This window comes from Anabrus simplex, chromosome 1, assembly GCF_040414725.1.
Source record: "Anabrus simplex isolate iqAnaSimp1 chromosome 1, ASM4041472v1, whole genome shotgun sequence".
Classification (NCBI taxonomy): Eukaryota; Metazoa; Arthropoda; class Insecta; order Orthoptera; family Tettigoniidae; genus Anabrus; species Anabrus simplex.
Window position 1 is genome coordinate 1315261737 of NC_090265.1, and position 23678 is coordinate 1315285414.

The 23678-nt window shown below is 41.3% G+C and overlaps 1 protein-coding gene across 1 annotated transcript in view; it reads right to left on the reverse strand.

The window, feature by feature from the left end:
- Positions 1-21787, reverse strand: part of LOC136878560 (waprin-like protein) — a 97472-nt gene extending 75685 nt beyond the window's left edge. The window contains exon 1 of the mRNA XM_067152092.2: positions 21707-21787. Coding sequence (XP_067008193.1) covers positions 21707-21710 — 4 coding nt within the window. The 5' untranslated portion in view covers positions 21711-21787. The remainder of the gene's footprint in view (positions 1-21706) is intronic.
- Between the last annotated feature and the right edge of the window lie 1891 nt (positions 21788-23678).

The following is a 23678-nucleotide window of genomic DNA, read 5'->3' on the forward strand; positions in this document are numbered from 1 at the left end:
AAAGACTATTTTAACCCCATAAGAGGATAATACCCTCTTCAAAATACGTGTGTGAAATCAGTTTGACACACTGGCACTGTGGTGTAATTAATGATTTGCCTATATTCTTTGTGCTAGTAGTATGTATCTGATTTCGAATTGATGTCATTTAAACCATTTTCCTTATCGATATGTGATTAATTTTAGTTAGGCCAAGACCAACTACAATTACATCAGACCGTAAGCCAGATAAAAACATGGCGGACATCGGTGGGCGATATGAGAGATTAAGGGAAAGATTGAACGGGTTTATTGAAGTCACCTAAAGAAAATATCACAAGTCGAACGTCATGAAATGCAACTCATTAACTCAAAATATTCATATTAATAGTATGCACCAGAAGCAACGTTATCACGTAATACTATTGTAAATCTAATTGTTATTTCAGTGGGAAAATAACGAAGGGAGAATTATTTTATCAACGTCAGGTTGAAAAACACACACAATCAAAATAGTTCATAAAACATCATTGTTAATCACAGTCCATTATGTAAAACATGGAAGCGAATACATTTCAACTCTCCAAAATTCACCTGAATTGTGGATTCGGTACAGTGATATTCATTTGTATGATACTCTAGAACAGGACCCGTGGCCTCCGTGGCTCAGGCGGGAGCGCGCCGGCCTCTCACCGCTGGATACCGTGGTTCAAATCCCGGTCACTCCACGTGAGATTTGTGGTGGACAAAGCGGAAGCAGGACAGGTTTTTCTCCGGGTACTCTGGTTTTCCCTGTCACTTTTCATTCCAGCAACACTCTCCAATATCATTTCATTTCATCTGTCAGTCATTAATCATTGCTCCAGAGGAGTGCGACAGGCCTCGGCAGCCGGCACAATTCCTATCCTCGCCGCACACGGCACACGATTTAGCTTACTCCCAGCGGACAGTGCTGAGTGGCGCACTCACTGGACACTGGCGGAGAGCAGAGCTTCCGCTGCAGCGAGACATACAGTGAGCCATGGTACACCGAAAGAATCGTGAACGAGCACGGATCAGTGAGGCACAAGATACACATGGCTCCTTATCGGCTCACTGGACACTGGCGGAGAGCCGAGCTTCCGCTGCAGCGAGACATACGGTGAGGCATGGTACACTGAAAGAATCGTAGGCTATAATGGACTCTCGAGCTCAGCTCATTTGAAAATAATACCCGTTTGCATTCACTGTGCTCTTCTTACAGGGAGGTTTAAATAATAGATGGATTTATTTGCAGTGTTAAAAAGGTAGTCAAAACATAATTCTGAAGTAGCTAGTAAGTAGGTAGGCTATACTAGGTTATACTATTTATTAGTTTAATGAATCTTAATACTTAGTTGACATTTGACAATTAAACTCGACTCTAGCCTGCCCTATGACTATGAGTCATGCTCATGACCACTCAAAAGTACCTGTTTCGTTTGAGAAGAACGGCTCAGTGTTCTCTCAGTTCATATGTCACATCGTTGCACAAGACTTCATGATCGATGTATTAGAGTGAGTAGCATTTTTTTCTAAGAAAGGAGTTCATAGTATGAAGACCAGATGGCAGCTGCGAGCACTGAATGCTGTTGCTGCTATCTTAACCAGCACATACTACACAGATGCTGTAGGAGCGGTGACTAATGTGCCGTGAATCGGATCACTGTATCGATTCAGTAACGTGAACGGAATCAAATGAATCGATTCAATAAAATGAATCGAACGTCCCATCACTATAAGCCAGTGCTCCGAGCGCTTTGGGTGAAGGTAGTTCGGTAGTGGTGGGAGGAGCTTGTCTGGCTGAGCGCGCGGTCTGCCCACCGCGCCGAAGTGAACAGCCGATCTATCAGTCACTAGTCTAGTCCAATGCACTTTGTTGACAGCGTATAACTAAATCAGTTTCGCAGTTGTCATGACGGAACATCATATTTAAAAAACGAGTGGTGAGGCAGCAGCATTTAAAGCAGAATGGGAAATTTCATTTTTCTGTAGGCCTACAGCGTATAAAGGGCATGCCAAATGTTTAGTATGCCACCGAGATTTAATGTGTTTAAAATAACACAATTTAGAACGGCACTACAGTGCCAACCACAGGGATGATTACGGTGAATTGACAGACGTCAGTCGCCAATCGAAGTTGGAATAATTGAAAGAAAATTTCAAGCAGCACTGAAAATGAAAATCCACATCCTGTTTCCAGTCATTCGACCGGTTCAGGAATGGAATGAATGAAGCCCCATTCTAGCGGCGAGGATGGGAATTGTGCCGGCTGCCGAGGCCTGTCGCACTCCTCTGGGGCGATGATTAATGAAATGAAATGATATTGGAGAGTGTTGCTGGAATGAAAGATGACAGGAAAAACTCGAGTACCCGGAGAAAAAACCTATCCCGTCTCCGCTTTGTCCAGCACAAATCTCACACGGAGTGACCGGGATTTGAACCACGGAACCCAGTGGTGAGAGGCCAGCGCGCTGCCGCCTGAGCCACGAAGGTTTTTAAGCAGCACTATTCTGTAAGTAGTATTGTTTCAATTTTAAAATGCTTGTTTACAAACGGGAATGAAAAATTATTTAACTATCTAAAAACCACTAAAATTGTGACTTGACTTTTTTGTTTTTGTTTTTTTTTTCTGACCGGAGATAGAGGAGAATGAGGTTGGTGGACCCATTTTACGAACAAGCTACAAATGTTCGATGCGAATTGCCAAAGTTGAGAAACCCTTCGCGGAAGGGAATTTAATCAAGGAGTGCCTAATGGACGCCGCGGCGTGTATTTTTCCTACGGAGCTAGTTGGGAAATTTGATAAAATCTCTCTTTCTCCTCAAACTGTGGCTCGCAGAATAGACGATATGGCCGTTGATATGGAACAGCAATTAATGGAGAAAGCAGAAAATTTTGTATCATTCTCCATCGCCCTCGACGAATCAACCGACATTGCGGACACAGCTCAGCTCATTATTTTCATTCGAAGGGTAGATGACGATTTTCGGGTCACTGAGGATTTCCTAGACTTGGTAGCTCTCAAAGACACCACTACTGGTTTCGATATGTTCCAAGCTGTGGAGGGTGTTTTTGAGTCAATGGGACTAAAATGGGAGCGCTTGACGAGCGTAACGACGGATGGAGCTCCTGCTTTACATGGTCTACGCACGGGGTTCTCAGCTATGAAAATTTAAAATGGCTGAGAGAGGTAGTACCCTAACGGCGGCGATCCATTGCTTGATACACCAGGAGGCAATCTGTGCAAAAGTCGCCAAGCTTAGAGACGTAATGGAAACAGTTGTGCGATTGGTAAATTATCTTCCCTCCCATGGACTCACGCACCGTCAATTCAGAGTTCTTGGATGAAATCGAAGCGGAGTGTCCGGATATCCCGTACCATGCAGAAGTAAGATGGCTGAGCAAGGCGACGGTGCTTCATCGTGATTTTTGCTTTCGGAACGCAATAGATACCTTTTGCGATATGAAAGGGCGGCCCGAAGTTCTTTTGCGTGATCCTAAGTGGGTGGCGGACTTGGCATTTTTAAGTGATATTACTGCCCATCTGAATACTTTGAACACTTCGCTTCAGGGCGAAAAGCACAAAATCTGCCATATGGAGGGAAAAATCAAGCGTTCAAAAGAAAATTAATTTTGTGGGAAAACCAGTTGCATGCAAGAAACACAGAACATTTTCTGTTACTCGAAACAGTGAAAGAAGGTGTCGACTTTCATGAGTACTGACAGGTAATTCGCCAATTACAAGAAGAGTTTGAAAATAGATTTTTAGAACTATTGGAGCTCAAAGTGGTGTTAGATGTATTTGTTCGACCATTTTCTCTTAGTGCAGACAGTTTTCCACGGCTATTTCAATTAGAGTTGATTGAACTGCAGTGCAATGTTCGTCTTAAAGACCGCTTTCTGATGTCACGAAGTTTAGAAGTATTTTACAGCGGCTTTCCGCAAGAAGAATACCACCTTTTGTATAAACATGCATGTAAATTTCTGTCAGTGGTCGGCTCATTGTTTCTTTTCAGTTCCTAAGCCCACCAAAAGTAAACATCGTGCAACGATGAGCGATAGAAACTTGCCCAATTGTTTAAGAATAGCTGTGTCCAGAAAGATTGTACCCAGTTTGGAGAGGATTGTTTGCTCCAAAACTAAAAGCTAGTCAAAACGACTGAGCAAATGTCACTCAAGGTCTGTACTATCTGTTCATATTGGTAAAATTTTGTTCAAATTTCAGTTTTGAATAAATCTTTTTTTTTTTTTTTTGCAAGTTGCTTTACGTCGCACCGACACAGATAGGTCTTATGGCGACGATGCGACAGGAAGGGGACAGGAGTTGGAAGGAAGCGGCCGTGACCTTAATTAAGGTACAGCCCCAGCATTTGCCTGGTGTGAAAATGGCAAACCACGGAAAACCATCTTCAGGGCCGCCGACAGTGGGGTTCGAACCCACTATCTCCCGAATACTGGGTACTGGCCGCACTTAAGCGACTGCAGCTATCGAGCTCGGTACATTATTCTTTACCTAACACTTGAGTTCGTTTCCTGCACATACCATACATCGGAGTACCATTCGATTTGTACACGCGGTTTATTTGTTATGGCAAAAACAACCCTATCAATATGATGTCAACAATCCCACAAAAGCCGTCGGCCGCACGGCTGTACGTACGTATCTAGTCAGCGCGGTCCGAACATCGTCTCAGGTCTCCTCGCTGCCACAGTGTAGGGGCGGTAGGGAAACTTCTTGCTATTTGTTTTACGTCGTACCGACACAGATATGTCTTATGGCGACGATGGGATAGGAAAGGCCTAGAAATGGGAAGGAAGCGACCGTGGCCTTAATTACCTGGTGTGAAAATGGCAAACCACGGAAAACCATCTTCAGGGCTGCCGACAGTGGGGTTCGAATCCACTATCTCCCGATTACTGGATACTGGCCGCACTTAAGCGACTGCAGCTATCGAGCTCGGTGAGGTAGGGAAAGGAGCGCTGGTCTGACTGCCCAGTGCTCACCGACCGCGGTCGCGCTCTTCGAGCGGATGGCCCTGCTCTAGAACATTAATTTTAAAGCACCAACCGAACCAAACCCTATGGTACTATAGCCCTTGAAGGGCCTTGGCCTACCAAGCGACCACTGCTCAGCCCGAAGGCCTGCAGTTTACGAGGTACCGTGTGGTCAGCACGACGATTCCTCTGGGCCGTTATTCTTGGCTTTCTGGACCGGTACCTCTATCTCACCGTCAGATAACTCCTCAATTGTAATCACGTAGGCTGAGTGGACCTCGAACCAGCTCTCAGGTCCAGGTAAAAATCCCTGAACCCAAGGCCTCCGGGTAAGAGGCAGGCACGCTACCCCTACACCACGGGGCCGGCCATTTAAAACACTAGTCACCTTAAAACTCACCGGAATCGATGGCATACCATATTCTCGTAATTTATTTAAGAAAACCGAGGTAATTCTCATTTCAACTCACGAGGAATGGGGTTAGGTTTCGTTTACGTACATCCGTTGTAAAACACAGAAAATTATTCAATTGCATCATTCTTGTACCCGTTTGAAATGATCTTCGTTACCGCAGTCGTAACTCTGGGTCACGATTTTTCGGATTTTTCTGGGATTTATTTAATTTTGTAGTTAGGTACATAGGCTTATTTGGGAAAATGCTAGGATAAGCATAATTAGGTAACTTCGTAAGTGTGCCCGGCACCCGAACTGGATCAACACCTTTTACGGGTTTAATATCTTCCTTAACAATAATTTGATGTCAAAATTATGAATGCATACAACACTCGTATCACTTGTTTTGATGTTTTCCCTATGAATTCACCTAACCAATTTACCTTAATATTAGGTCTTTTGGAAATCTGAACACTGAAGCTTTTGCTTTGCTCCTGTAATTGGACTTTCATCCAGGCACGCAGCAAATACCACCTACCTGATTAAACTATAAACATACTGCACAGGCAACTGAAAATATAAGATCATTATCACCACCAGAATGTCCGACTCGTTGGCTGAACGGTCAGCGTACTGGCCTTCGGTTCAGAGGGTCCCGGGTTCGATTCCCGGCCGGGTCGGGGAATTTAACCTTAATTGGTTAATTCCTACGGCACGGGGGCTGGGTGTATGCGTTGTCTTCATCATCATTTCTTCCTCATCACGACGCGCAGGTCGCCTACGGGAGTCAAATCGAAAGACCTGCACCTGGCGAGCCGAACCCGTCCTGGGATATCCCGGCACTAAAAGCCATACGACATTTCATTTCATTTCATTTTCACCACCGGAATTGTTTGAATACATACACTTTTTAAGAAAAATACAGATTCTTACGGCTCTGAAGATTATAAATAAGTATAATTTTCTATTAATAATATTCAAATTTCCGTACATATTTGGTAAAACCACGAATTCCACTAATCAAAACAAACACAAGCTTGCACTCCAATTGCCGCCATTATGGGCAGTTTTGATAGGTTGATTGAGGTCTGAGGTTAGGCCTATTTGTAACCGAAATTGTATTTGCACATTGATTTGGTAGTTGTCTGCTTTTGTCTTTGACCGACTGCTCAGTTGGTTAGGTGCTCTCCGCACATACTGACGCGTTAGGTTGGCAATGGATAGTGTTACCAGAGTCCTGTGTTAATGTCGGGACAAAATTACGACACTCACTAAAGCTGGTCAAAGTTGAAGAGACGTTAAATACCTAGCATTCTTCATTTTCTTCATATGATTTCCTTCTTTCTCTTTCTTAATCCGTTTACCCTCCAGAGTTGGCTTTTCCCTCAGCGAGGGATCCCACCTCTACTGCCTCAAAGGCAGCGTGAGATTTTGGGTTAGGGGATACAGCTGGGAAGGAGGACCAGTGCCTCGCCCAGGCGCCCTCACCTGCTATGCTGAACAGGGGCCTTGTGGGGGGATGGGAAGATCGGAAGGATAGAGAAGGAAGAGGAAAGGAAGCGGCCGTGGCCTTAAGTAAGGTACCATCCCGGGATTTGGCTGGAGGAAAATGGAAAACCACGGAAAACCACTTCGAGGATGGCTGAGTTGGGAGTCGACCCCTTCTAAGCAGCTGACCTCACGAGACTGAGTGGACCACTTCTCAAATTTCGTGGCAGAACCGGAAAACGAACCCAGGCCTTCGGGAATGGCAGCTAGTCACACTACCGAGCTCGATAGCTGCAGTCGCTTAAGTGCGGCCAGTATCCAGTATTCGGGAGAAAGTGGGTTCAAGCCCCACTGTCGGCAGCCCTGAAGATGGTTTTCCGTAGTTTGCCATTTTCACACCAGGCAAATGCTGGGGCTGTACCTTAATTAAGGCCACGGCCGCTTCCTTCCCGATCCTAGCGCTTTCCTGTAGAACTATCTGTGTCGGTGCGACATAAAGCCAATAGCTAATCACACTAACCATTATACCACAGAGACGGACCTCCGTATTCTTTCTTTTCTTTCTTGCGAACCGGCCAAACTTAGGACGATGCAAATACCACTTCACTTCCTTCTTATCATCCCTTCTTCCTTCCTCTTTCTCCACAGTGCCTTCATTCTTTCAGAATGTTGCGCTCTTCTCTCTTCAGTCCATCTTCCCCATCTGCGCTCTTTCTTTTCTTCCACAAGAACTTTTATGTTGGAAAGTCTTTTCCTGAATTGGTCTCTATCAAGACATTCTTCATCTGCAATTCCTAACCTCTTGAGTTCTTCCTTCATCTGCTTGGCATATCCCCTCTGGCTCTTCAAGTAGTATATTTTATTAAAATGTGTTTATTTAACCTTGCTGAATCCATTCTGACCATGTGTCCATAGAATCGCAGCCGTCTTTTCCTATTGTTGTTTCCAGGTCTTCTGTTCTTTTGTATATCTCCTTATTTGATCGTAATCTGTAGTTTCCCTCTACCACCCTTGGGCCGTAAATCCTCCTTAATATTCTCCTTTCATTCTTTAGTAGTTTTTCTAGGTTCGTTAGTATTGCTGTTTCCACCCCATGCAGAATTACTGGTTTTACCACAGCATCATAATGTCTTAGTTTGGCATTAAAGGAAAGATTATTTTTTGCTGTAAATGGCTTTGGTGGCAGTGTTTATCCTTTCCAACTTACGTCGCCTATTTTCCATGGCCTCTTTATCCATCCCGTTGCTGCTGATAATCTCTCCCAGGTATTTAAACTGCTTTGTGACCTTCACTTCGCGATATTTCATCTTCATTGTTCTCTTCACATAATTTCTGTCCGTGTTCATCATCTCTGTTTTCGTGAAGGAGATTTTTGAACCTGTTTTCTCGGCTATCTCATGTAGTTCATTTATCTGTGTTATTGCTCCCTGTTCTGTCTCAGCGAAAGAAAAATAAACAACCCATAGCGCAACAGCCCCGAAAGACAATGCCCTACCAAGCGACCGTTGCTCAGCCCGAAGGCCTTAGATTTTGAGGTGCCACGTGGTCATCACGACGAATCCTCTCGGCCGTTATTCTTGGCTTCCTAGACCGAGGCCGCCATCTCACCGTCAATAGCTCCTCAATTGTAATCGCATAGGCTGAATGGACCTCAAACCAGCCCTCAAATCCAGGCCGGTAATCGAACCCGGGCCTCCGAGTGAGAGGCAGGCACGCTACCCCTACACCGCGGGAGCGGCTAAATGAGTCCTGAGCCTTCCGAAAACAGACTCTTTTGCAGTAAGTGTAGAAAATTAAAGTACACACACTCAATGTAGTTGGAGACATTTTCTATTCGAGATCAATCCTTTATTTTTTTAAATCGCTTTCTTATCTAACTCTCCATTGCTGAACTGCTGCTTTGAAACCTGATTCAAAACTTGAGTTTAACAAGTAAGGATGTATTCATTAAAAGAAAAGAAAAAAAACACCTCTGAGAATTCTTATAATACGAAGTCAAGTTTTTTTAAAAAAAACTGTGTATTGTAATTTCCATGTTATTTTTGTTGTTGTTTGAAGTTAAACATTCAAGTTAATGCTGGTGACTAGGATCTTTACGAGGAAGGGTTGAGGGCGCGGGAGGAATGTGCAAGTGATCTAAGCTGGTGATTGATGATTAGAGCGGCTAATCACGGCTCTAACAGAAGAACGCTGTAGCCATGAAACTCTCTCAAGACGGTAACAGATTACTTGTTCCTCTTCTTAATCTTGGCTTTTTATTTCATGGGATGCTTACAGTTTAAAAATTTGCTCGTAAAACACGGTCTTTGTGTTTCTGCTTCTGTCAGGCGCTCGTGTTCGCCATCATTATTGTATTCACCGAAGTCACCGATTCTGCTCGGAAACCATTAGAAAAATAAGTCATTTCTTATTCGTCGCAAATATCGAGAAGATTACTGTTGTAAAGTTTTTATAGTGATACATACGCACATCAACTGGGACTCTGTTTGACTATTTACCGCCATCCAAATAGATCTGAAAATGAGCTGAAAGGACTTGCTGGTACTGTTGCATATACGAGGTCGACTTTTATTTGTAGAAATGTGTAGTACAAGAACGTTTTAAACTACTTTATCGAGAGAGAAATATAAAGTATCCATACTGATTGTTATCATTATCACATGTAAGAGACATGGGACACTGTGTTCAAGAATTAATTGAAGATATCACATAAAAAGCCGTGCATGTCTCATACACACTACCTTCTGATAGGCCCTAATCAATTCTTTACGTAGTTATTTGCTAAATGTTCTAATTTTTTATCCGATGGTGGAGAGTATTGTCTGAAAAAGTGATGTGAAAATATTACGTTTCTATATCCAAAAGAATGTAATACAGGTATGTGCTATTTTTCAACTGAATTACAAAATGTCAATTTGCAGATTATAAATCTCATCTATTGCAATAGCAAGCTTGTTGTTTTCCACGAATGTCGTTTTAGTAATCACTGCCACTGGACATCCTGTTTTATGTGAAACTCGAACCAGTTACCCTCGTGGGTGAGGGCAGTAGAATGCACCTACGGCATCCCGCCCGTCATAAGAGATGACTGAAAGGGGACAGGCAGGGGATACTCTGAAAGTATTCTACGAGTACTGGCCTTATTCACACTCAGATAGATATATATAGATAGATAGATAAGAAATGGGTGAGCCCTGTTTTCGCAGAGCTCCTCACGTAGGTCTATGAAGACCCTTTGTGCCCCTTGAACGGGTTTGCCTAGTCCAGCCCTAGTGCTCCTATAAAGGATACCAGTGTCCGGATTTTGGCATTCCTGATGTCCTCCAGGCTCACAAAGTGTGAGCCCAGGTATCGATGTCTAGTGCTTGCAAAAGCCTCGCACTGACATAACACATGCGCGGAGGTCTCCTCCTCCTTACCGCATCTTCTACACATCGGATCCTGGGGATAGATATATATGCAACCGTGATAAAGGAAATACTTTTCCCTTTGCGAAAATCTAATGATAAATATGTATTTCAATAAATAAAACTCAGATATTGATAACGAACGATGTATTTGCTCCTATTTGGTGCATTGTCACAATTCAAGGCCTACGGTAACGACTAACGTAACGTCACTGGCGGTACATTTTCTATTTCAACACACACTGGGCCGATTGCGGAAACGGTATTTAGACGATGTTTACAGTTAAACAACGTCTAAGTATGACTGCCTCATTGCAAAGACGTTATTTATCACTTAGACACTGTCTAAAACCGATGTTCAACCTGCCATGTTTAAACACTGCCGACAATACTGTTTAACCTCAAATTTTAGGAGTGAATCACAATCAGGGGTTATGTAGCATGAAACATACGATACAAGAAACAGTCCGGTAACTATCAACTTGACTTCTCGGCAACTGATATATTTTATTATATTTGGAATAATTTCCCCGGAATTATAGGTCACTTCGACTACATGCGTCCCGATCGTCAGAGGGCTGTTACATACATCAACCGGGAGGGATTCACTTATGCCAAGTAATAGTGACACTAAAAAGTTGGTTGTGTGTGTATGATTTGATTGTTTTGCGGAAAATCGTCGCGCTAATTCAGGTAAGTTTTCGGAAAGTGTGAGATAGAATAATGTAAGGACTGGGAAGGAAGAGCTGTGGCTATAATAACAGCTCGATATTTGCCTGATGTAAAAATGAGGAAACTACAGAAAACAATCTTCAGGAATGCCGATGGTGCGTTTCGAACGTATGATCTCTAGAATGCAAGCTGCATCTATATGGCCTGTACAACTCATTCGGTTACACAGTAAAACAGTTTTATCTTCCCTTCCCAGAAGCTATTTAGATTACACTTACCGGAACAACACTACAGACCTAATCAAAGCAACACTTCCTCGTACGTGGCGTGTCGCTTTAGTGTCGATAACATTATGAGATAATTTATTTCTATCGAACGTGATTTTCTTATCCGTGGGCAAGTCATACTAATGCTTAGCCATACTTGAGTAATGTGTAAGAAGACGACAGCTGACTATCGTTTGGCGCACGCACCGACGAATTTCATTGGTTGCGACAAGCAACGAGTTGCATGGAAGATACTCCTGTTTCCGTTTTCGAACCAACATTGAAACTTTAAACGGCATCTAACTAAATACCGGCCAAACATTGTTTATGCAATAGAAGATCGTGATTGACTTAGACGTTGTCTAAGTCTCAAAACTAGTCATCGTTTCTGCAATCGGCCCACTATTTATACAAATACACAGCCGCAGCATCTTGGGCGACGAAAGCCTATGGTAACGACTAATGTGACGTCACTTTTGTTACACATTTCGTCGCATTACACAAATATTCGGATATTCGGATGACCCTTAACCATAAGACATATTCATGTCAACACATTAACGTTGGAACAAACACTTGAGCATTCTTGGTTACTGTCAGTGGTTACTTCAATGTTCTCTTACACTTCTCCCTGTCAACAATGAGCATTTACAGTCCGCCTCTCATCGTAAACCGATTCCAAATCTTGACGAGCCATAATGTAGCCTGCTGAACGTTCTCACAGAGAGAGTTAGACCACACTCGATGGCCCCAGCTACAGCCGGGTAGAACGTCACTACACGGATTCAATCGGAATGCTGAAGGAGTTCATTTGCGGTTTCCAGACGTCATACATATGGCAGCCTAGGTCATAACATTAGGCATACACATCTTTGTAAATACACTAAATAAAATACGAACTCGTAAACGCAACAACGCATTTCTTTAAATTACTCATCTTTAACCATTCATCAAAACCATATTTAATCACAACTTAACAAAAATAGCCCATTATTTCATGAAACCGTTCTACAAGCCTGCTTTACTTCAAATTAACAAAACAAGTAAATCAGAGTTTTGTCTGTACATTGCTCAAAATTTAGAAAAGGATGGTATTTATGTATCGGTCGTGTCCATAGTAACAAAGAAATGCACTTTTTAATTTTCCGTAATGTCTGTCTGTCTGGCTGTCTGTCTGTCTGTATGCATACGCATCACGAGAAAACGGCTGAAGAGAATTTAATAAAAATCGGTATGTAAAGTCCGGGAATAAGTCGCTACAATCTAGGACATAAATTATCTTATTCATGCGGAGAGGAATGGTAGCTTAGGGGAAGGCCTAAAATGTAATTCTCAAATATTTGTTATTAGTTGTCCTAAGTAGATAAAGTCAGGGATTCGGCGGCCTCCTCTTCCTCCGGCTTCCAGGAGCCCACTCCTCCTCCGCCTACTCCCGGAGGCCTTCCCAGGGGCCCGCTCCTCCGCCGCCACCCGGAGGACTTCCCAGGGGCCCGCTCCTCCTCCTCCGGGAAATTAGAATTTGTAAACAAAACCACGTGCTTTATGACAGCTGTCATCGACAACAACGCATCGCTAACCTCACTGCTGCCATCTTGACAGGCCTAAACCTCAGTGGTGCCAACTTAACCTCACTAGCGCGAGATTTGAATCAGTAATAAAGCCACGTGCTTTTTTGACAGCAACGTGCTTTTTGACAGCTATCATCGACAACAACGCATCGCTAACATCAGTGCTGCTATCTTGACGGGCCTAAACCTTAGTGGTGGCAACTTAGCCTCACTAGCGCGAGATTTGAATCAGTAAACAACGCCACGTGCTTTTTTTTTGACAGCTGTCATCCGCCATCTTGCATCGCTAACCTTAGTGCTGCCCTCTTTACGGCACTGCTGGTAATTTAAAAAATCCGTCAGCTGTTATCCACCATCTTGTATCGCAAACCTCAGTGTTGCACTATTTAGCTACTTACCTTTGAAATGTGGTGGAGGGCAATTTGAAAAATTCTATTTGACAGCAGCCATCTTTAATCAACAGAGCACCGTGCTGCCCTCTTTAGCTACATACCTTTGAAATGTGGTGGTGGATAATTTGAAAAATGCTTTTTGACAGCAGCCATCTTTAATCAACAGAGCATCGTGCTGCACTCTTTAGCTACTTACCTTTGAAATGTGGTGGCGGAAAATTGCACGTGCTCTTGTTTGGAAACAAATCCACGTGCTTATTGACAGCTGTCATCCGCCATCTTTAATCGAGAGAGCACCGTGCTGCACTCTTTAGCTACTTACCTTTGAAATGTGGGGGCGGTAAATTCCACGTGCTCTTGTTTGGAAACAAATCCACGTGCTGTTTTGACAACTGTCATCCGCCATCTTTAATCAACAGAGCATCGTGCTGCCCTCTTTAGCTACTTACACTTGAGGCTCCAATTTTAAAAATTTCTATTTGACAAGCTGCCATCTTTAATCAACAGAGCACCGTGCTGCTATCTTTACCGTAGTAGTGGGTAATTTCTACGTAACAGCTGTCATCCTCCATCTTGCATCGCTAACCTTAGTGCTGCCCTCTTTAGCTACTTACCTTTGAAATGTGGTGGAGGACAATTTGAAACATTCTATTTGACAGCAGTCACTTTTTATCAAGAGAGCACCATGCTGCCCTCTTTAGCTACATACATTTGAAATGTGGTGGCGGACAATTTGAAAATTTATCTTTGACAAGCTGCCATCTTTAATCAGCAGAGCATCGTGCTGCACACTTTAGGTACATACTTTTGAAATGCGGTGGCGGATAATTTTAAAAAGTGCGTCAGCTGTTATCCGCCATCTTGCATCGCTTACCTCAGTGCTGCTATTTTTACGGTACTAAACCTTATCGTTGTGGTGGTAGGAAATTTAAAATCTACATGCTTTTTTGACAGCTGTCATCCGCCATCTTTAATCAACAAAGCACCGTGCTGCTATCTTTAGCTACATACATTTAACATATGGTGGCGGCAATTTGAAATTCTATCCAGATGCCATCTTTAATCTACTGAGAACCGTGCTGCTACCTTTAGCTACATACCTTTGAATTGGGGTGGCAGATAATTTGAAAAAGTTCCGTTAGCTATCATCATTAAACATTAGTGCATTCGCGAACCTAACCTCTCATTTACTATCTTGAAGGCGACTATACGACACCTCCTCCACCTCCTCCTCCTCCTCCTCTGTCAAGGCATAGCTTTATAGAACACGCATCGCGAAGGCAAGGGTGTGCAGCGATAACATAATTGTGCATGTTTTAGACTTGTAGATTACAAAAGAAACATAACAAGACTAGAATCGATGCCGTTAACTTTAACATGTGATCAGAACATTGATTGATGTGTTCAGATCACTAAATAAGTGATCAAGACTAGAATCGAACACTGTACAACATGTGTTTAGAACATGTTAGGGGATACCTTTATTCTAAGAAAATCAGATTGAAACATTACAAAACTAGAATCGATGCCGTTAACTTTAACATGTGATCGGAACATTGATTAATTTGTTCACATCACTAAACAAGTGATCAAGACTAGAACCGAACACTGTACAACATGTGTTTAGAACATGTCAGGGGATACCTTTGTTCTAAGAAGATCAGATTGAAACATAACAAGACTAGAATCGATGCTGTTAACTTTAACATGTGCTCAGAACATTGATTGATGTGTTCAGATCACTAAATAAGTGATCAAGACTAGAATCGAACACGGTACTCGATACAACATGTGTTTAGAACATGTCAGGGGATACCTTTGTTCTAATAAAATCAGATCAAAACATAACAAGACTAGAATCGATGCCGTTAAGTTCAACATGTGATTAGAACATTGATTGATGTGTTCAAAACACTAAATACGTGATCAAGACTAGAATCGAACACGGTACTCGATACAACATGTGTTTAGAACATGCCAGGGGATACTTTTGTTCTAAGAAAATCAGATTGAAACATAACAAGACTAGAATCGATGTTGTTAACTTCAACATGTGATTAGAACATTAAATCAGATTGAAACATAACAAGACTAGAATCGAAAGCTGCACTCGATGTTGTTAACCTCAACATGTGATCAGAACATCAATTGATGTGTTCAAAACACTAAATAAGTAATCAAGACTAGAATCGAACACTGTACAACATGTGTTTAGAACATGTCAGGGTATACCTTTGTTCTAAGAAGATCAGATTACAAAAGAAGTGTCTAAGAATAGAATCGAACAGTGTACTCGATACAACATATGATCAGAACATCGACTGATGTGTTTACAACATGTCTGGGGTATACCTTCGTTCTAAGAGAAAAACAATAAGACTAGAATTCTGAACAGCTTGCGTAGGATAGCGATTGTTATAACCTCCTTTTCCTCTTCCTGCTCTGTCAAGGCATAGCTTTATCGAACATACAATGCGATCTTATGCATATTACGTAGCTAACTCGCTCAGTAAACGATATAGCAACACTTCCATGATTTGCCTAGTGCGAAAATAAAAACACATACTGTGTAGCTAACTCGCTCAGTAAACGATGTAGCAACACTTCAATGATTTGCCTAGTACGAAAATAAAAAACATACTGTGTAGCTAACTCGCTCAGTAAACGATATAGTAACACTTCAATGATTTGCCTAGTGCGAAAATAAAAAACACACTGTGCACATATCGCGTAGCTAACTCGCTCAGTAAACGATATACAACTTCAATAATTTGCCTAGTACGAAAATCAAAAACACACTGTGCACATACTGCGTACCTAACTCGCTCAGTAAACGATATACAAATAAAAATCTATACTGCGTAGCTAACTCGCTCACCGCACTGCTAAGACGCTTAGTAATTGCAAATACACTGATATATGTCATGCGAAAATCAAGAAAGCACACTGCGTAGCCAACTCGCTCGGTCACACTGCAAATACATCACAACACGACTAGAACACGGATATACACACACACGGAGAAGAATGTTGCGAGATACTACATACTTACATGTTTAAAAATGGGGGATAAAATAATCATAAATTATTCGTACGCATGTTATCTCCTCCAAGTTGTAAGACGAAATGGACGCAGTACTGTGAGTTTCTACTATGGCTGGCGAACGGAAGTGGCATGTTATCTCAGCAAAAAGTACGCATGACCTTGTCCTTGCATACACGCAAGTCAGACACAACGATGGATACCGCGATTCAAGTCCTTGCAACTTATGCCGTCAGGAAGGGCATCCGGCCAGATCCTTATACACGTTGTCAGGAAGACTGACGATCGCGCAGGAAAGGGCTAGCTACCTCGCCTAGTATTTGCTACCTTCAGAGCTGCCGACAGTAGGGGTTCGAACCCGCTATCTCCTAAAGTAGCGACAATGATTGCGGGTACAAGATGTTGATGGTGATTCATCTATCGGATGGAGCTGTTAAGCCATGTGTAGGCTCCTTGGACAGGAGTAGGCTATGTACCGGCACCGGGTTTTACTAGGACATCTAGTTATAAAGCACGTGGCTTTGTTTACAAATTCAAATTTCCCGTGGGAGGAGGAGCGGGCCCCTATGAGCCGGAGGAAGAGGATGCCGCCGAATCCCTGACTTTATCTACTGTCCTATCTTAATGAAAATCGGTATGCAAAGTCGGGAAATAAATTGCTGCAATCTAGGCCACAAATAATTTTATTCACGCTAAATGATAGTTTATTCTCAAATATTTGAGTTATTATTGGTCCTATAGACAAATACTACATAACTAAAGTTATATAGTATTAAATTTCCGATCATTTATGTTTTATACATTGTTACCGTACCGGCTGTGATAACAGAGATATTCATGAATTTGGATTTTTGTTACTAAGTCCATATCATGGCCGAGTCACAAGAAAATGGGTAAACAGAATTTAATGACAACCGCTATGTAAAGCCGGGGAATAAAAAACTACAGTCTACTCTATAAATAATTTTTTAAGACGCCCTAATATTACAGAGTCGAAAGAAAACTAAATGAGAAGGCCTACAATACAGAAAGCTCATACCATTGATCAACAATAACATTACATTGACCATTGTGTTTTGTGATGTGCTTTGTGTCTTTGTTGCCACTCATCTCCGATAGATGGGATTACTGCTGTATACCGAGGATTTTTTGTTTGAATTTGCTTTACGTCGCACCGACACAAATAGGGTCACGGAAAACCATCTTCAGGGCTATCGACAGTGGGGTTCGAACCCACTACCTCCCGGATGTAAGCTCACAGCTGCACGCCCCTAACTGCACGGCCAAATCGCCCGGTCGTACCGAATATATATATATATATTGCTAGTTGCTTTACGTCGCACCGACACAGATATATCTCATGGCGACGATGGGACAGGAAAGGGCTAGGAGTGGGAAGGAAGCGGCCGTGGCCTTAATTAAGGCACAGCCCCAGCATTTGCCTGGTGTGAAAATGGGAAACCACGGAAAACCATTTTCAGGGCTGCCGACAGTGGGGTTCGAACCTACTATCTCCCGAATACTGGATACTGGCCGCACTTAAGCGACTGCAGCTATCGAGCTCGGTCGTACCGAATATAACAGCCTACCTGAATATTGGCGGGAAGTAGCTGGGGAGTTAGATAACTTTGTTCTTTAGCATGCCGTTACTCTGGTTCATCATTTTTCTGATACTACTGGTACATAACAAACTGGTTCATCATAGCATTCGAGCTATTCAATCCCTACTCTGAAGCACTGATTGGAATAAGCAGTGTGCATATTTAACGGAATAATGCCAGAGGAGTGTTCGCGGCTGTCTGAGGTCTGGTCATTCCACCACTGGAATTTTGGACTGTTAGATGTGAGAAAATGTGCAGTTTTTCTTTAATTTGATCGAGTATTTTATACGGTAACATTGCTTTTAATTGCTACATTCCTACTGACGTTTTTGTAATGGCCTAAGTTGACTTCAGTTAGGAAAACCACAAAGACAGTCTTTCTGAGAATCCCGTAGCGAAGCACGTGTACATCAGCTAGTATATAATAAAACTACAGAAATTACTTCCAATTAATCGAAGTAAAAAGGACTTCTGTTGTCGACTATTTAGCGCATGATTCCAATGAACAATCCGGTATAAAGGTACCAGGAAATTCAACTAATCAACAGCTGTCTATCGCTAGAATTTTGCCGTTTTCATGTTATTACTCTGATTTTATCGCACCTACGTGCACTTGCTTTTATATTATAATCATAACAGCACACTGAAACATCTTTAGTAATACATCTGACCTCAGACCGCACAATGAAGAGAACGTAACTGTGTTGTTCTAATGAAATCGACAGGCCACATATTGAGAAACTGCGGCACAAATATTTAAATACAAAAATAAAACGATATAGTTCAGTGCTGAAAGTTTTGTTGTCTGCATTGGTTATGAATATTTCTGTATTTGATTTGTTTTATGTTTGTGAAATGTTATTATTATTCCTTATTTCATTTTGTAGCTATTCACTAAATAATTACGGGGATATGGAATCGCCTATCTTCACAATGTTAATTTATAGGAACATTTTCTTGGGAACCATGTTAGGTACATAACCCAAATTTTTACTCTGTATTGAAACAGCTATTCTATGTATACTGAAACGATAATATGTTTTAAACAGGAATATTGGGGGAAATATAATTTTTTCTTACCTAAGAATTTTTTGATCACCGTTTTTCAATATATAATGACCAATAACTTTTTGAAGAAACTACAGATCTACATAAAATTGTTTCCATTTATGCAAAACATTTAAGTAAACAAATCCTGAAAGTTTCTTTATTTTAGGTTGAGCAGAAAGTGAGAAAATGTTCCCCGAATGCAGAAAAAGTAACTTTTCAGGAAATTGAGTTTAAAGTTAAAACATTCCTGCTCCATAGTTTGCATTATCTTCACCACATCTGAAGGTATACTGCAGCCTTCTTTTGGCACCCCTAATGGTCTGTCTTGCTTTTTTTAGCTACGTAGTTGTCAACATTATCACATGTTGATCTGGCCTTGTTTTATGACCGGATGCCCTTCCTAACGCCAACCCTATATGGAGTGAAGCAATCACTATTGCGGGTTTCTGTGGTGGTTTGTAGTGCAGTATAGTATGTATGTTTTAAAACATTTCGCTTTCCAATGTGACATGTATGCAGTGTGAGACATACTGGTAGTAGTGAGAGAGATGTACGTTTCCCTGTTGGCCAGCATGCATACGATGTTCGCTCGTCTCCACTTATTATTCTTTGAACTTACTGTTTGTGTACACGCATCATATGTAAGTTGTGTTTTGAAAAGTATCATTGTTCACCTTGTAGTTAAATGCCAAGGGCTAGTGGAAGATTATTCAAAAAGCCATACGCATTGTCAAAATACATAAAATTTTGAAAGATTATCATCCATGACAGATGGCGAACAAAATAATGCCACGCCACTTCTGAGAAATATCTAAATTTTACATAGTTAGAATTGTGATAGAGCAATGTTCAATATACCGTTTTAAAGGGAAGGCTTCAGGGAATAAATATTACTAATAATTTTTTTTCGAAAATTTGAACAAAAATCCGATTCTATATCCCCTTAAAATAAATACAGCTCGAGCACCAGATTCTCTCTAAATAAATGATGAAGCTCTCGTTATATTAAATACACATAAAACGCCGTAAAACAAGTCATTCTGACTTCGCATAGTAAAAATTTCGCCGGATTCTACGCTTTCCACCCCTACTCCCATAGGCCATCCGGAACTGTAACCCCTTGAAAATAATTCTGTCGGAGCCCAAGGGTGAAACCTTTCCTTGCGGGGGCGTCGTGCTCTGAACGCTTGATTACGAGTACTCATTACTCTCATGAGCGAGTGAACACGTTAACCGATTTCAAAGATTCTGATCTCATTTTGTTCACTAATAGACAGGCTAACATATATAAGTGACATAGCGAATACAAGTACAGTTTGTAAATAAGTGACTCTGAATATTTTGAAAAAACGGCCATTTGACCATATAAATATCACTCCCGACCCTCATGGGGCGTACCACCAGAAATCTCTCTCTGGTACAACTGTTACCCTACTATCCTTAGGGACAAAGTTATGTGGGGTAGAAAAATGAGTGAATTTCTTAATGTGTTTCATACCGACTTCTGAATGTAAATCCCGACCCATGATGTGTACAGTTTATCACTGAATAGTGAATCTTTCGCCCGACATAACAGTACTTTTGCGATAGATTTACGACAACTAGGGCAGAAGTTATATAGCATACGATATTTATTTATTTATTTATTTATTTATATATTTATTTATTTATTTATTTATTTATTTATTTATTTATTTATGTATTTATTTATTTATTTGCTTTACGTGCACCGAGACAGAACAGGTCTTATGGCGGCGACGGGATAGGAAAAGGCTAGGAGTGGGATAGAAGCAACCATGGCCTTAATTAAGTACAGCCCCAGCATTTGCCTTGTATGAAAATGGGAAATCAAAGAAAACCATTTCAGGGCTGCCTACAGTCGGGTTCGAACCCACTATCTCCCGAATGCACGCTGAAAGCTACGTGACCCAAACCGTGCAGCCACTTGCTCGGTATGAAATTTTGAAAATAACCAAATGTACTGAGACATATGCTCGGGTTATGTAGCTAGCCAACCGTGTCTCTAGGCGCCTAACCAAATAAATTAGTTCCCAAAACAGCCGTAAAAATAAAATCATTAAATTGGTTTGTATTTATTTATTTATTTATTTATTTATTTATTTATTTATTTATTTATCTATCGACGTGACAGTTGCCCGCTTCGTTGTCGTTTGTTTCTTCCTGCAGTCATCACAAGCCACTTGTCAATGCAATTGTACAAAACTGGGAACTGACTACCTAACCTATCTTTCATTTCACCCAAAGTCAGACCTGCTCTGGATGACGTCACGAAAATCCAGCGGTACAGTCCTTCACCTGTCCCCATCCATAGTATTTTAAATACTAGCAATATAGTGTACTCATGTCATGGAGATGATGTAGAATAAACTCACATTGTTAACGGTTTGAAGGTAGATTCTCATTTGTGATATGAATAAAAGAGAGTACTTTTTTCAGATTGATGAGTATATGCTCACTTTGTTTTGAGTATGACTGATAGCTGTCTCAGGTACGAGTAACTACTGATTTATTGTTATTAAGAATGAGTGATTCCAAAGAAATGATTGTAATGTGGTGCCGCAGCGTGAAAATGAGAAACCACGCAGACGTATCTTCTTCAGGCCCACGTATAGTCGGGTACGAACCCACCATCTCCCGAATGTAAACTAACAACTACACAGCTCGTACTGCGCAGCTATTTTACTTGGTGAACTTCAGTTATTATGATTTTTGCGTTCTCGCGCGGTTTATGAGCTAATTAGAAAATAGTTCTGCATGCATCAAGTCTCCTAAAAAATAAACATGGACTCTGAAAAATAACAGTATTTACCCATTTTGTCCGTGGTGCTGAGTGATTGCCCTCTTGCTCACGACTAAGACTGAGCGTGATCTCCAAGACAAGACTAGTTAAAAAGCACGAGGAGAGGGGAGAAGGAACACGCCCTGTGTGTCTCAGCAAATAACAAGTACTGATTACAGTTCTCCAGGAGACAGAGTGAAAGAGGAAGCTGTCTGTTCTCTACAGCGGCACTTCCACGTCCTAGTAACAGATTTACTTACTTGGTCAGGGACCTCTGTCTCTGGGAGGCATGATAGCTGTGTGACAGTGTACTACTAGATTCACCATTGTGACAGCGGCTCGAAGTCCAATGAATTCATGTGGAATTTTTGAAATAAATTCTGTAGCCCAGAGCCAAACAAACGTAAGGGCCATAAAATAACTTTTCAAGAGAGCGAGAAAACAATATTTCGCTGACATTTCCAGTAATATCTCTAAAAGGATTAGTTGGATTTTTATAGACGTGTTTTATGATGTCCCTCAGCTTTGTTTATAATTATATCTTTTTTAACGTCAAAATATTGAGAAGAGGGACTTAAGATTGTTTGACTGCAAGGGAATTTTATTGTATGTTGCATTTAACTCCGTGTCATATGAACGCAACTCCATGGAATGGTATCCAAACACACAGCTTTTTATTAAATTAATACACTTGTGAAACATTTAAAAGTAACTAAAACGTAAGTAAATATAATTAACAATGATAAAAAGTAAAAAAAAATATAAGTAAGAGTACAATTATTACAGATATACATCTGGGTGGTTTCTTGTTCCAAGTAAATACGAAATATAAACATTTTCCACAATTAAAGAAACACCGAAAAGTCATTAGGCTCACCATTATTCACACAATGTTATTGATATCAACATAATCCTAGTTATCGTCTGTCTTCATAATTGAGAATCAGGATAATGTGGGTCATAATCCCCATCATCGTCGCTATAAGACCTATCTGTGTCGGTGCGACGTAAAGCCCCTAGAAAAAAAAAATCCCCATGAGGGAACTGCATGAAGTATGGTCTGTACTCACCTATCCATGGCTCATCGTCATGAGATCACTGTACCTAGCGCTGCTATGCTGCCTCTCAGTCCTCAAGATGGGTAGTTAATTAGGAAGCACAGTAGGTTTTCTTTTGCATCACCTCAGGTCTACTATCGTAAACTCTTTGCCGAAATCAGTTTTGTACTATAATTTCCCCAGTTTATTTTTCTTAACTTGCAGCCACCCCACTGAAGGAAACGAGGTATGTATGGCACATATGATTGTCGTTTTAATTTGAATACTTGTGTTTTGATTTAGGAAATTAATTCTTAGAGGAAGTAGATGAATACTGTTACTTGGGTAGTAAAATAACTAACGATGACAGAAGGAGGACATAAAATGCAGACTAGCACAAGCAAGGAAGAGCTTTCTTAAGAAAAGAAATTTGCTCACTTCAAACATTGATATAGGAATTAGAAAGATGTTTTTGAAGACTTTCGTGTGGAGCGTGGCATTGTATGGAAGTGAAACATGGACGATAACTAGTTCAGAAAGAAAGAGAATAGAAGCTTTTGAAATGTGGTGTTACAGAAGAATGCTGAAAGTGAGATGGATAGATCGAATCACGAGTGAAGAGATACCGAATCGAATTGGTGAGAGGAGATTGATTTGGCTAAATTTGACGAGAAGAAGAGATAGAGTGATAGGACACATCTTAAGACACTAAAGACTTGTGCAGTTGGTTTTTGAAGGAAGTGTAGGCGATAAGAACGGTAGAGGTAGACCAAGGTATGAATATGACAAGCAGATTAGACCAAGTGTGGGATGCAGCAGTTACGTAGAAATGAAAAGGTTAGCACAGGATAGGGTGGCATGGAGGCTGCATCAAACTAGTCTATGGACTGATGACTCAAACAACAACAACAACGTGGACATAAGGAACCATCAAAATCAGGCACCGTCTCGTACTTCAGAATTAT